The following is a 14,405-nucleotide window of genomic DNA, read 5'->3' as shown; positions in this document are numbered from 1 at the left end:
TGGCTCACTGCAACCTCTACCTCCAGGGTTCAAGCAATTCTCCTGCCTCAGCCTTTGAGTAGCTGGGATTACAGGTGCACACAACCACACCCAGCTAATTTTTGTATTTTTAATGGAGACTAAAAATGGTTTCACCATGTTGGCCAGGCTGGTCTCAAACTGACCTCAAACTCGTGATCTGATGGCCTCAGCCTGCCAAAGTGCTGGGATTACAGGTGTGAGCCACTGTGCCCGGCCTATTTTTGTATTTTTAGTAGAGACAGGTTTCACGATGTTGGCCAGGCTGGTCTCAGACTCCTGACCTCAGGTGATCCACCCACTTCGGCCTCCCATAGTGCTGCGATTACAGGAGTGAGCCACCATGTCCAGCCAGACCTGGATTTCAATACTAGTCCTGCCCCTTATTAGCTGTGTGGCCCTGGGCAAGTTATTTAATCCCTAGAACCTCTATATCATCTGTAAAATAGGGACTTCATAGAACTGATGAGAGATTTCAAAGGGATAATGCTCGTGACTTAACTTTTGTACAAACCTCTTAAACAGGTGGCCCCCATAACCTCGGGCTCTGCATCCTTTGGTTCAACCAACCATGCATAGAAAATAAGAATAAGCCGGGCGCAGTAGCTCATGCCTGTAATCCCAGCACTTTGGGAGGCTAAGGCAGGTAGATCACAAGGTCAGGGGTTCAAAACTAGACTGACGAACATGGTAAAATCCCATTTCTACTAAAAAATACAAAAATTAGCCTGGTGTGGTGGCGGGTACCTGCAGTCCCAGCTACTCAGGAGGCTGAGGCAAGAGAAGCTCTTGAACCTGGGAGGCGGAGGTTGCAGTGAGCTGAGATCGTGCTCCTGCACCCAGTCTGGGTGACAGAGTAAGACTGAATCTACAAAAAAAAAGAAAGAAAATGAAAATTAAAAATAACACAATAAAAAAATGCAAATAAAAAACATTACAGGATAACAACTATTTACATAGAATTTACACTGTATTAAGGTATATTAAGGTGTTATTAGTAATCTAGAAATGATTTAAACTGTACTGGAGGGCTGGGCGTGGTGGCTCATGTCTATAATCCCAGCACTTTGGGAGGGCACGGGAGGTGAATCACTTGAGCCCAGGCGTCTGAGACCAGGATGGGCAACCTGGTGAGATCCCTTCTCTACAAAAAATACAAAAGTCAGGTGTGGTGGTATATGCCAGTGGTCCCCTCTTGAGGCTGAGGTGGGAGAATCGCCTGAGCCCAGGAGGTCGAGAATGCAAGTGAGCCCTGTGATTGTACCGCTGCACTCCAGCCTGGATGACAGAGTGAGATACTGTCACTTGAGTACATTTTATTTTATTTTTTGACAATAAATAAAATAGGCTGGGCGAGGTGGCTCACAACTGTAATCCCAGCACTTTGGGAGGTTGGGGTGGGTGGATCACTAAAGGTCAGGAGTTTGAGACCAGCCTGGTCAACATGGTGAAACCCTGTCTCTACTAAAAATCCAAAAATTAGTAGGGTTTGGTGGCATGCACCCGTAATCCCAGCTACTGGGGAGGCTGAGACAGAAGAACTGCTTGAACCTGGGAGGCAAAGGTTATGGTGAGCACCACTCACTCTGGGTGGCAGAGCGAGACTCCATCTCAAAAATAAATAAATAAAATAAAATTTACTGGAGGCTGTACATGGGTTATAGCAAACACCATGACACTTTATATAAGGAACTTGAGCAGCCATGGATTTTGGCATGGGGGCTTCTAGAACCAATTCCCCACAGATCGTGGGGTACCAAAGGACAACTGAACTCATCTGATAAATATCTACTTGACAGGGTAATGGTAGAAATTAAATGAATAAATACATGTGAAGGGATCAGGACAGTGCCTGGCTCACAGTAGGTGACCAAAGTTAGCTCTATGAGTATGTTTACACATCTGCATATTAATAGTAAGTGCCTGGCAATACTGGGAGCTCAAACCGATCGCAGGTAGTATTAGGGGAAGTGCAGCTTCCCCTTCCACAGTCTTCAGAAGATTTCATGCCAGGCATAGAGCAGGCCATTCTTATTCCAAGTGGTTTGACTTGGCTGTTTGACTTTATTTATTGAGGGCTCAATCGGTGTAGTCTGGGAAGGCTTCATGGTGGAGGTGGCCACTGGAGATAGTGAGGCAGTTCATTCCGGGCAATGGGAAAGGATGGATCATTTGCAAGGAGTGGCTGTGCTAGATGAGAGAGGCCATCCAGGATGCCAGATGTCACATCACCAACTTTCAGGATTAATTTCTGTCTCCTTACCATAGCGATGAATGTTCCCATTTGATAGATGCAGTAATAGGATCAGAGAGGGTCATCGGGGTTCTTAGGGTCCCTGAGGAGTCCAGTGCTTGGGAGGCTCTCTGTGAAGCTCCCGGGATGCCCCCCAGCTCCAGGAAGTCCCCTGAGCATGCTTATGTTTGGGAAGCTCTGGAAGAGTGGTGACCTGTCTCCTAGGAGCAGAGGCAGTGCCTCCCCCATCTTTAGGACCTGGGTCTAGGGTCCTTTAGAGCCTCACCTGGGCATAGGACTTCCATTGTTCCAGCCCCTCTCTCGTACCCCAGACTAGCCAAACCGGTTCTGGGGAAGGGGGGTGGGGAGCAGGCACGTTGAGACAGCCGCTGCCTCTCCGCAAGGTTCCCTCCTCCTTCACCTCCCCCTCCCTGCCCCACACAATACCCAGGAGCTTGCCTTGCTGGGCTCTGGGGCCATGCTGACATGCTGACATTGCCCCCTGAGGACTTGGCTGCCACCCCAGAGTCCCCAGGGTGCCCTGGAGCCCTGGACTGTGCTGGCAGCTGGACGGAGCTCCCTGGCTGAGGTAGGGCCCCACCTGGGTGCCAGCCATCCCATTCTCTTCCCGCCAGTTTTCCCCTCTGAGTGATCTCTTTGTGCTGCCTGCCTGGTCTCTGATCCTGGCCCTGACCCACTATGGCCTTCTGGTGCTCTGTAAACCTTGCCTGGATCCCCTTTCCAGCCATGACCTCCCCCTTGGCTTTATTCCTTCAAGGGCAGAGAGGCCCTGGGAGGGTCCCCACTCTTCTGGGCAGCAGGGCAAGAGGCACCTGGGAGGGGGCAGGGAAAACCTAGGCACAGGAGGCCAGAAATGCTTTCTGTGACCATGGTGGTATTCAGGGACTCTCTCTGGTAGCCTTGCTAAGTGAGCCCATCGTCCCCTGTAATTAGTAGCGCCCACCAAGGGTATGTTCCTCGGTCCCTGCCCATCCTTCTTGGCCCAGAGACATTTATGATGAGACACATTTCTTGGAGAGGGCATCAGGTGGTGGTGGGGTCCCTTAAGAGCCACTTTACAGATGGGAATACTGAGGCCAAGGGATGGGCTATGACTTGCCTGAGGCCACACAGCTGGTCAGTGTCAACACTGGGCCTAGGAGCTTGGGTGGGGGTTATTCTCTTCGGGCTCCACAATGGCCCTTGCCTAGTAGACCCTAGAGTCTCTATCCAGAGATCATGCCTTGGGAAGGTCATGTCCCCGCTGTCTGGGGCCAGTTCTCTTTCCGAGGTTTTTGTTTGCTTTTTCTAACAGAGATGAACTACACATAATATGAACCCAGCTTATCCCTCTTAGCTCTCCAGCATTGAGGTTGGGTGTGCCAGATCCCTGGAGGGCCACAGGGCTGGCATCGCAGCTAGATGGATCATTCTCATTCTCCTTGGCCTGAGCATAGGTGGAGGCCGACACACTCCTGACCTCCCTGCTGGGACCTGCCTCCAGCTTCACCTCCCTCGGAAGCCTTCTACGTCCCCTCTCCCCACAATCACCTAGCCTTCTCCTCTGAGGCCTTAACTGGGGGTGCTCCTGCTGCAAAGCCTCAAGGTTTTGCTTACTTACCCCTGCAAGTGATGGGAAGAAGGGTCCCTCCCTGCCCTCCAGGGACTTCCAGAACCCAAATGCAGGAATCTCCCTCCCAAAATACAAGGGGGTAGGGGGCATGGGTACATGCTGCATATGTGTGCCCCCAGAAGCAAGCAGGACTTGTGTGTCAAGGACTCCTGATTCCTGCAGAGAAAGAGACCTGTCTGTGGGCAGGGGCCTCCTTCCACACACTCCTGCAATGTAATGTCTGTCTCAGCCTTGCTCCTTCCTCTTCCCCATCGGTGTAAAGGACCGAGCCGCCTTCTGTCTAGAGAAAGACTGATAAAAATACTGCCCTATTTGCCAGATGAGGAAACTGAGGCTTAGGGAGACTTGCTCAAATGGGCACTCTTCAGATTAGAGGGACAGAGGCTGACGGTACAAGCCAGAGTGGCCACTGTAGAGAGGGCCCCTTTGGAGCACCTGTCCCCTTCTTCCCACCCTCCCAGGTGGTGGGGGTGAAGGGGGCAGGGAGAAGCAGTTGAGAAACTGTGCAGAGAGACTGGGGCCTGCGACAGACCGAGCCATCTCTCACTGGGTCCTCTTCTCCCTTCCTGCCTCCAGCAGTGACTGACACTATCACTGTTCAGGCCAAGGCTTTCTCTGTAAGTGCACTAGGTATTTCAGCCATGGAGCAGTTATCTATGACCTCCTCCAGGAAGTCTTCCTGGAATACCCAGGTTGAATTGAGCCCAGCACCCTCCTCCGATGGCTCCTCTGGCTTGGCTCTTGCCAACCTGGATTGTAACTGTTTTCGTTTTTGGCTCTGCTACTAGACTGGCAGCCCATGGGCATGACATGTTTGTCCATCTGTCTCCCTGGGTTTTTCTGGGCTTCATCTGTGTCTCCGAGGATCTGGCTGGTCTGAAATTGTCAGTGTCTCTGTCTCCATCTCGGAGTCCCTGAATGTCTCAGCATCTGTGGTTTTTCTGTTTTTGAGTGTTTTGGGGTCTTGGTTTCTGGGTTGCTAACTGGTCTCTGTTTCTCTAGGTCTCTCTCAGTCTTCATCTCCTGGCTTTCTTGGTCCTACCAGGCTGGGCACTGCCCCTTTGGCCTGAGGGGGCCTCTGGGGGGTCCTGGCTGCCTGGCCTGCCCACAGCGAGGCCACGCTAGGGTAGGCCCCCGCCCAGCCCGCTGCCTGCTCCCTCCCTCTCTCCCTGCTTGCCTCACCACAGGGTTTGATGAATCAAACTCTTTGTCTGGGTGGGATCTCCCCCAGCCGGCTGGGCAGAGAGAGGGCTTCCCCTGCCAGAGCAGCCAAACAGCATCAGCAAGCGGGCCTGGGCCTGGAGAGGTGAGGGGCTGTAGGAGGGAGGCTGGCGGAGGGCCACAGGGCAAGGGCTGCGGGGACTCGGGCCTCTCAGATCATCAGCCCTGTCCTGATCGGAAAGCTGCCTCCCAGGGATAACATCCCACCCAGAAAGGACCCATCCAGCCTGGCCACCCAGAGCTGGAAGCTGGGGTGGGGAATAACCCCTCTTTCACTCCAATCCTGGGGGCTGGGGCATCTCCCTGAACTTCTCCGGGAGAGCCCCTGACTGGGTGGTGGCCCGCCTGCCAGTCCGTGACCCTCCCAGCCAGCTTGGCATGGGTGTGGGCACCACTCAGTGCTGAAGGCCACAACTCTGGGCGAGGGTTGGGGTTGGGGGGAAGAAACATCAAAGCAAGGACCTGTGGGCTGGTGCGTGTGCATCCTGGGGTGTGCGTGTGAAGGGAACAGGAGGTTGAGAAATCGTGGGTGCCTCTGTAAATATCGGACGGGTCGGCGTGTTTGTGAGGAAGTGTCTGTGAATGTATGCGGTCGTGTAAAAAAGAGTGTGTCTGTGAATGTGTGAGCCCGAGTTTGAAATGTCTGGGTCTATGAACGTGTACGTGTCATTCTATACTTGGGAGAAAATGTAGTGTGGATGTATATATTGGGACATGGATTTGTGTGACAATGTATGTATTTGCATGTCTGGTGACATGTCAGTGTGTTGGAGAAGGTACAAGGTGGTTAAAAGCACCGATTTGAAAGCTAGAATGGCTGGGTTAGAATCCTGGCTCCACCATTTACCAAATAACCTCTCTGTGCCTCGCTTTCCCCACCTATAAAATGGGGATAATAAGGGCATCAACTTACAGGGTTGTTATGAGGACTAAATGAGATAGGATGTGTAAAGTGCTTGGCCTATCCTTCCGGCAATGCCAAGCAAGTATCAGCTATTCCTATATAATTAGACGTGTGAGTGTATTTGTGCAGATACGTGCACACAAGTGTACACAGGGGTTTGTCCAGGCCTCCAGGGGGAGTGGCTGACTGGCCAGCCCCACTATCCTCTGTCTGGGTCTGATATCTTCTCTTCTGCAGGCCCAGGTGGGTGGCAGAGCAAAGGAGGAATGGACTGTGGGCCACCTGCTACCCTCCAGCCCCACCTGGCTGGGCCACCTGGCACTGCCCGCCGCCCTGTAGCCGTGTGCCAGCAGGAGAGTCTGTCCTTTGCAGAGCTGCCCGCCCTGAAGCCCCCGAGCCCAGTGTGTCTCGACCTTTTCCCTGTGGCCCCAGAGAAGCTTCGGGCTCCTGGCAGCCGCTGGTCCCTGGGGACCCCTGCCCCTCTCCAAGGGTTGCTATGGCCATCATCCCCAGGAGGCTCAGATACAGAGATCTCCAGTGGGGGGATGCGGCCCAGCAGGGCTGGCAGCTGGCCGCACTGTCCTGGTGCCCAGCCCCCAGCTCTGGAGGGACCCTGGGGTCCCCAGCACCCACAGCCACAGCGCCGGGCCAGCCATGGCTCGGAGAAGAAGTCTGCCTGTGAGTCACCCTGGGGGAGGCGGGTATGGGTGCCACAGTGGGGTGGATAGGGGAGGGGCTGGGCAGCTCCTTAATCTTTATGTCCTAAGGTTCCCCCAAAAGTCAGGACAAGTGGTAGATTTTAGTGATAAGGAGACTAGCGGGGCTCAGGGAAGGCAAGCGACTTGTCCAAGGTTATGCAGTGAGGGAGTCACCATCCTGGGCAGCCCAGCCCCTCTGCCTACTGCAGTCAGGCCCTGTGCTCACCTTACCCCTCTCGCAGACCCCTATGGGAACCAGATGCTAGGAGAAACACAGGCCCTTTTCCTTGGACATGGCGCCTGAACCTCCCCAGGTGCTCAGGGCCAGGGCAGCAGCAGGGAGGAGGTTGGGGGAGACCCCAGACCGTGCTCTCACACCTTGCCCCCCAACCCTAGGGCGCAAGATGCGGGTGTACCAGCGTGAAGAGGTCCCCAGCTGCCCTGAGGCCCACCCTGTCTTCCTGGAGCCTGGCCAGGTAGTGCAAGAGCAGGCCCTGAGCACAGAGGAGCCCAGACCGCTGGAACTGTCTGGGTCCACCCGAGTGAGTCTCGAGGGTCCTGAGCGGAGGCGATTCTCAGCCTCGGAGCTGATGACCCGGCTGCACTCTTCTCTGCGCCTGGGGCGGAATTCAGCAGCCAGGGCACCCATCTCCGGCTCAGGCACTGGTGCAGTCCGGGAAGGTACCACCTCCTCCCATGGGCCCTGAGAGCAGCCAGATGCCGGGTAGGGGTGGGGGATACCCACTCACCGGCCGCCTGAGGCTGTCAGGGTGCCAGGGCCGGGGACCAGGGCCAGTCTCTGGACTCCTCACCCTCAGTTCTCACCCTTTCCAGGGAAAGCATCTGGAATGGAGGGGCGAAGTGCAGAGACGAGTGGGGATGGAGTGTTGCGGCCAGCCCCTGGTGACTCAAGAGAGGGCCATGGTGGTTGGCACGAGCCCAGGTACCATCTCCCGCTTGGGTCTTGGGTCCAAGACGGGGTGCAGGCGAAGAAGGGCCGTGACGCACTCTCTTTCGTAGGCTAGACATGCAGGAAGAGCTGCCTTTGGGGTCCAGGAGCACCAACGAGCGGCGCCAGTCTCGATTCCTCCTTAATTGTACGTGTTAACTGTACGTGGGAGGGGGTCCCAGGGAGGAGGTAACGGGGTTTGGAGAGTTGGGAGGTAGAGATCGAGTGAGAAACGGAGAATGGAACTCTCGGTATCTAGCACGCAGTAGGTGCTCAATTTGTTTATGTAATGAATGAATGAATGAATTCACTGTGTCCGGATATCCGAACGGCGGCAAAGGTTAAGTGACGCCGGGTCTTGGGGCAGCCGGGGAGGAGCCGGGCAGGGGTTGGCGGGCGCCCCACGGTCCTCGCCCGCCCGTCTTCCCCCCAGCCGTCCTCTATCAGGAATACAGCGACGTGGCCAGTGCCCGCGAACTGCGGCGGCAGCAGCGGGAGGAGGAGGGCCCGGGGGACGAGGCCGAGGGCTCGGAGGAGGGGCCGGGGCCGCCGCGCGCCAACCTCTCCCCCAGCAGCTCCTTCCGGGCGCAGCGCTCGGCGCGAGGCTCCACCTTCTCGCTGTGGCAAGACATCCCCGACGTGCGCGGCAGCGGCGTCCTGGCCACGCTGAGCCTGCGCGACTGCAAGCTGCAGGAGGTGGGCGCACGAGGGGGCCCGACGGGGCGGGGCGGGCCGGGAGTACGCGGTCCGGGGACTTCGCGGGAACCCGGGCGCTGGAGGGAGGAGGACACAGAAAGGAGGTGCTGGCGCGACTGTTCGCGCGGAGGGCGGGCGCTAGGACCTGACTACCCTAGGCCGTCTGGAAGCGAGGCGGAGCCGGGAGCTCCGGGAGCTAGGCCCCGGTTGCGAGTAGGGGGCGGAGCCAGCGGGACGAAGCCTAGGATAGGGCAGGGGCGGATGAGGGGCGGAGCCATTCCGAGCGCAAACGCCTGGTGGGCCGGGGAAAAGGCGGGGCCGGGGCCGGGGCGAGGCCTGAGGTGGGCGGGGCTCGGGGGCAGAGCACGTCGGGGCGGGGCTAAGGGGAGGGGCGGGTTCGAGGGCTTGAGCTGGGCTTGCACAATTGCCCGCGGCAGGAGGTGGGTCGTCTGGCCCGCCCGGCGCCAGATTAGGAGTGGGACTATAGCAGGGGCGAGGACGCGAGGTGTGGCTGTGTCTAAAGAGGTGGCGTCCTGGGGCGGGGGATGCGAGGCCAGGGCCTCCGAGGTGAACTGGCCCGCCCCTTTCGACCCCGTGTGCGCCCTTCCTCAGGCCAAGTTTGAGCTGATCACGTCCGAGGCCTCCTACATCCACAGCCTCTCGGTGGCTGTGGGCCACTTCCTGGGCTCTGCCGAGCTGAGCGAGTGTCTAGGGGCACAGGACAAGCAGTGGCTGTTTTCTAAACTGCCTGAGGTCAAGAGCACCAGCGAGAGGTGAGGAAGTAGTCTGGCTGGCCCCGGGTGGAGACTCAGCCTGTGGTTGGCCGGCTCCCAGATCTGGAGTCTCCATCCTGGCTCTGACCCCTCAGGTTCCTGCAGGACCTGGAGCAGCGGCTGGAGGCAGATGTGCTGCGCTTCAGCGTGTGCGACGTGGTGTTGGAGCACTGCCCGGCCTTCCGCCGAGTCTACTTGCCCTATGTCACCAACCAGGCCTACCAGGAGCGCACCTACCAGCGCCTGCTGTAGGGCTGGGGGCTCTGAAAGGGGTGGGGGCTTGGAGGGAGTCTCAGGCAGGTGCAGGCATTGAGGAGTGGATGATGCAAGGTGACTCTGGGAGGGGAGGGGCCCCTGAAAGGGTCTCTGTGGCCAGGATAAGGTGAGTTGTGACCCCAAGGGGCAGCAAGGATGTGCTGAGAAGGCACCTGAGGACCCCGTGGATGGCCAGGGTCGTGAATCCCAGGAGTTCAGGCCCACCTGTGATTCCAGAGCCTTCCTATTTTCCAGCCTGGAGAACCCCAGGTTCCCTGGCATCCTGGCTCGCCTGGAGGAGTCCCCCGTGTGCCAGCGTCTGCCCCTTACCTCCTTCCTCATCCTGCCCTTCCAGAGGATCACTCGCCTCAAGATGTTGGTGGAGGTACCTCAAGGGCACAGGCTGGGCGAGGGGGAGACACCCGCGGGTGGGCCGGCTCTCGGGGAGCATGAGGCCTGCCACATTGTGCTGATCCCACCTTCCAGAACATCCTGAAGCGGACAGCACAGGGCTCTGAAGAAGAAGACATGGCCACTAAGGCCTTCAACGCTCTCAAGGAGGTGAGCTGGGCTGGGCAGGGCAGGGGCTGCTTGGCTCCTGAAGCTCCCCGGACCCCCAGCATGTCTCTAAAACAGCCCCTAGCCGTCAGAGTCTCCAGTCTCCCCAGGTGAGAGTCTGAGGCTGGGCTCTGGGAGCCAGGGCTGAGGGGCTACAGGTGACCTCCCCACAACCCCCCCACAGCTGGTGCAGGAGTGCAATGCTAGCGTGCAGTCCATGAAGAGGACAGAGGAACTCATTCACCTGAGCAAGAAGATCCACTTTGAGGGCAAGGTGTCTGTCTGCAGCCAGTGGGATGGGCACCCCAAGGGGCAGCTCTTGTTTCCAGCTTGCCCTGGGGTCTTCAAGCCAGTTCATCGCTGCCCACACCCTCCCATCTGCCCTCTTGTGCTCTGGTGCCCCTGGGCCTGACCCGTTCTACTCCATCCCTCTAGATTTTCCCGCTGATCTCTCAGGCCCGCTGGCTGGTTCGGCACGGGGAGCTGGTTGAGCTGGCACCACTGCCTGTGGCACCCCCTGCCAAGTTGAAGCTGTCCAGCAAGGCCGTCTACTTACACCTCTTTAATGACTGCTTGCTGCTCTCCCGGCGGAAGGAGTGAGTCGGGGCAGTCGGGGGTGGGTAGGTAAACTGGAGCCAGGCTCTCTTTCTCCCTACCACTGGGTCTGGGAGCCCCTGCCTGTGCCAGGGTGTGCTGCCAGGGCACCCTGGGCTTTGGTGGAGGCTCCTGAAGTAAAGGCAGAGATGTGAGACTGGTCCATGTTCCAGAAGGGAGAATCAGGGGCTAGACTGTGTGCTGAGGACTTGGAGCTGCTGTGGGCTTCAGCCAGTTAGAGCAGAGACTACGAGCATGGCCCTGCGGCCGCAGCTCTGCCCTGAGTCGTAGCTGTGCTAGCAGCCAACATTTCCTCAGTACCTACACTGTGCCAGGCATGCTATGTGGATTATTCCCTCTAATCCTCCAAATACCTCCCTGGGAAATAGGCTTCTCTGTTACTGTCAGATCATGGAGCTAGTAGGTAGAGGAGCCGGGGGAGGCCAGCTCTGTCTGATGGCAGCACTGTGTCTGGCTCACAGTAAACATTCGCTCAGTATTAGCTGGATTATTATAAGTGAGGGGCGAGGTAGAAGACTCGTGGATAAGATGAATGGGATAAAGGGTGAACATGTGGGCCGGGCACAGTGGCTCACACCTGTAATCCCAGCACTTTGGGAGGCCAAGATAGGAAGATACCTTGAGTCCAGGAGTTCAAGACTAGCCTGGGCAACATAGTGAGACCTCATCTCTTAAAAAAAAAAAAAAAAAAGATGGACATGTTTTGCTATAAGAAGAGATCATTCTTGATTTGTTTGTTCATTTAGCAAATTGTCACTGAGTCTCTGTTCTGTAGCAGGCCAGTGCTAGGGACAAAATATGAATGAGACTTGTTTTCTGCTCACAGGAGCTTTCAGGCCAGTAAAAATACATCCTGATAACCACATCATCAGGGTTTTCGTGGAAGGGTGTACTGTGGTAGTTCCTGGTGTGGGGTGAGAATCAGTAAAGCTTCATAGAGGAAGGGACCTTTGAGCTGGGTTTTGAAGGATGAGTAGGAGTTTTCCAGGTAGACAGGTAGCTTGAGTGGAGGAGTACAGCAGAGCCATGGCAGTGTAGAAGAGTGGAGTGTGTTTGGGAATGAAGCCTAATGTGGCTGCATTTGTAAAGGAGACAGAGCAGCAGAGGGAAGTTGGGATGTTGAAGGTCATGGTAGAGAGGCTGGATTTTTTCTGAGGCAGCAGGGACCACGGAGAGTTAAGCAGAAGGATGACGTTTTTGCTCCTGGCCAATTTGGAGGATGAACTGGAAGGGGAGAGGCCAGAGGGTCTTGCAGTTGCCCAGGAGAGCGTAGATGCTCCAGAAGTGGCAGGGTGCTTCAGGATAAGTGGATTCCAGAGACAATAAGGGGGAAAGACAGGTCATAGCTACGAGGTGGGTGTAGCGGGGACGGAAAGGGAAGGGGCGAGCATGACGTCTGAGTTTCCTCGCGGGCAAACTGGTGGCGTCTTTCACTGGAATGGAGAACAGCGAAGGGGGTCTGGTTTGGAGTGGGAGAAGCTGAGTTTTTTATTTGATGCTGAGTTTTGTCGAACAGGTTGACATCCATAGAACACCCTCCACCCATCCATTCACCCATCCTGCCTGCAAGTACTTACTGAGCCCAAATTGTGGGCCAGGCAGTGTCAGACGCTGAGCCACAGTGGCAGAGAGACAAGGTTCAGCATTCATGGGGCTTATATACTGGGAGGGAGGCAGATACTCTGCAGGGGGCTGTCCGGTTGGCTCTTTGGAACAGATGCTTGGGAGAGAGGTTTTAAGAGTGGTTGTGAATCGCTTGAACCCAGGAGGCAGAGGTTGCCGTGAGCCGAGATCATGCCACTGTGCTCCAGCCTGAGCAACAGAGCGAGACTCTGTCTTAACAAAAAACAAAACAAACAAACAACAAAAAAAGAGAGAAAGGTGGAAAGTGTGCTTGGGACCCAGGGACTGGTTTCCACTACCTCCAGCCTCCAGCAGCAAGCCAGCAGGGAAGAAACTCTTGGTTCCTTGTGGGGACTTTGCCAGCTGCTGGGAGAGCAGTGCCCCTATCCAGAAGCAGGACGCTGTGAGAAGCTGGCGGGCAGGCACCCGCTTCTCCCTGCTTCCAGTCAGAACCCACCTGGTCCCGACGGTGGATACCCCGAGCCGGGGTCCAGGCCAGGCTGACCTCCCCACCCCGGTCCTCCAGGCTAGGGAAGTTTGCCGTTTTCGTCCATGCCAAGATGGCTGAGCTGCAGGTGCGGGACCTGAGCCTGAAGCTGCAGGGCATCCCTGGCCACGTGTTCCTCCTCCAGCTCCTCCACGGGCAGCACACGAAGCACCAGTTCCTGCTGAGGGCCCGGACGGAGTGAGTGGGCCTGGGTGTGGGGAGAGAGGAGGCCCCTCCCCAGGACGGGCACCCCTGTGACATCCTGGCCTTGATTCTCCCCAAGTGCCCAGCTCCTCCCTGACTTGGGCAGGACGTAGGGGCAGAGGGCAGGGCTGGAGGCCAGAGCAGGAGAGCCTGCCCCACAGGTGGTGCTGGGGAGCTGCCACCTCCCCCTCACTCTGGGCATCTCTTGTATGTAAACCTCTGTATCCTGCTATCTCTGGCTTAAGGATCATGGCATTAGGCAGGACAGAGGCAGGGCTGGCATCAGGGGGTTCTGAGCCTGTTGTTATGCTCAGAGCTGGGTGGAGCACAGGCTTGTGAACAGGGCTGTGGGGTGTGCCCCGGGGTAGGGCAGACATGACCTGGGTCCTGGGCCTGGACATCATGCCCAGCTCCCCCAGCCCTGGTTTCCGCACCCTGCCCTGGGCAACTGCACCTTGCATGTTGTGACAGCTCGGCCTCCCCCTTCCCTAGAAGTGAGAAGCAGCGATGGATCTCAGCCTTGTGCCCCTCCAGCCCCCAGGAGGACAAGGAGGTCATCAGTGAGGGGGAAGGTAGTAGCTGAACCCCGCCGGTTACATCCCTCCATCCCTCCCTCCCTCCCTCCCTCCTTCCCTCCCTCCCGCCCATCCTTGGTGCTGTGTTTCTGGCAGGGCTGTGGGGAGAGAGATTAATGCCTGGGGCAGTCAGAGGTAGCTCCAAGGAACCTCGAAGGCTGAGCGGGACTTACATAGCACAGGTAGACTCTGTATCCACAGGCAGCATTCTGGAGATCACAAAGCCTCATATCCTCCCATTTCACCCCCGTTTTACAAGTTAGAAGAGAGGTTCAGAGATAAATGGACTTGCGTAAGTTCACTCAGTCAGTAGCAGAGCTGAGAGCAGAGCCCGGGTCTGTCTCTGTCTTTGCGTCAGTTGCAAACAGGACAAGAAGCAGCGGAGCCAGGGTGTGAGGGGTGGTAGGGGTGCTGGTGGCAGGTGAAGAGGGATCTGCCCAGTGGGAATAAAGGTTTCTCCTTGGGTGTGAAGTGAAGCTAGTAAGCCAGGGCGTGACCTGATCATAGAGAGCCTTCCTAGAGTGAACGTCGCGAGCTGATGGTTAGTTTTGTTTGGTTTGTTTTTTTTTTTTTTTTTTGAGACAGGGTCTTGCTCTGTTGCCAGGCTGGAGTGCAGTAGCGTGATCATGGCTCACTGCAGTCTCGATCCTCGGGAGGATCAAGCGATCCTCCCGCCTCAGCCTTTTGAGCAGTTGGGACCCCAGGTATGCATGACCACACCTGGCTAATTTTTATTTTTTGTAGAGGCAGAGTCTTGCTATGTGGCCCAGGCTGGCCTCAAACTCCTGGGCTTGAGCAGTCCTCTCTTTCAGCCTCCCAAAGTGCTGGGATTACAGGCATGAGCCATCGTGCTGGGCCTACACAGTAGGCTGGAGTGCACTGGCTCAATCTCGGCTCATTGCAACCTCCACCTCCTGGATTTAAGCAATTGTCATGCCTTAGCCTCCCTAGTAGCAGCTGGGA

General features: G+C 56.7%; 1 protein-coding gene across 4 annotated transcripts in view; it reads left to right on the top strand.

The window, feature by feature from the left end:
- Nucleotides 1–14,405, top strand: part of ARHGEF19 (Rho guanine nucleotide exchange factor 19) — a 19,834-nt gene that overhangs the window by 2,169 nt on the left and 3,260 nt on the right. The window contains exons 1-14 of one of the 4 annotated variants that reach the window (XM_032300526.1): nucleotides 1,679–2,840; nucleotides 6,247–6,687; nucleotides 7,104–7,388; nucleotides 7,542–7,650; nucleotides 7,728–7,804; nucleotides 8,090–8,352; nucleotides 8,965–9,125; nucleotides 9,221–9,373; nucleotides 9,636–9,765; nucleotides 9,867–9,941; nucleotides 10,123–10,212; nucleotides 10,374–10,534; nucleotides 12,703–12,861; nucleotides 13,360–13,439. In XM_032300526.1, coding sequence (XP_032156417.1) covers nucleotides 6,276–6,687; nucleotides 7,104–7,388; nucleotides 7,542–7,650; nucleotides 7,728–7,804; nucleotides 8,090–8,352; nucleotides 8,965–9,125; nucleotides 9,221–9,373; nucleotides 9,636–9,765; nucleotides 9,867–9,941; nucleotides 10,123–10,212; nucleotides 10,374–10,534; nucleotides 12,703–12,861; nucleotides 13,360–13,439 — 2,155 coding nt within the window. In that variant the 5' untranslated portion in view covers nucleotides 1,679–2,840; nucleotides 6,247–6,275. Of the gene's footprint in view, nucleotides 1–1,677; nucleotides 5,191–6,246; nucleotides 6,688–7,103; nucleotides 7,389–7,541; nucleotides 7,651–7,727; nucleotides 7,805–8,089; nucleotides 8,353–8,964; nucleotides 9,126–9,220; nucleotides 9,374–9,635; nucleotides 9,766–9,866; nucleotides 9,942–10,122; nucleotides 10,213–10,373; nucleotides 10,535–12,702; nucleotides 12,862–13,359; nucleotides 13,440–14,405 lie in introns of those variants that run through there. The other 3 variants (XM_032300527.1, XM_032300528.1, XM_032300529.1) reach the window with 3 other exon arrangements.

Source organism: Sapajus apella, unplaced genomic scaffold, assembly GCF_009761245.1.
Source record: "Sapajus apella isolate SASKATOON/1434 unplaced genomic scaffold, GSC_monkey_1.0 scaffold43, whole genome shotgun sequence".
NCBI lineage: Eukaryota > Metazoa > Chordata > Mammalia > Primates > Cebidae > Sapajus > Sapajus apella.
This window is presented reverse-complemented; position numbering and strand designations above follow the sequence as displayed.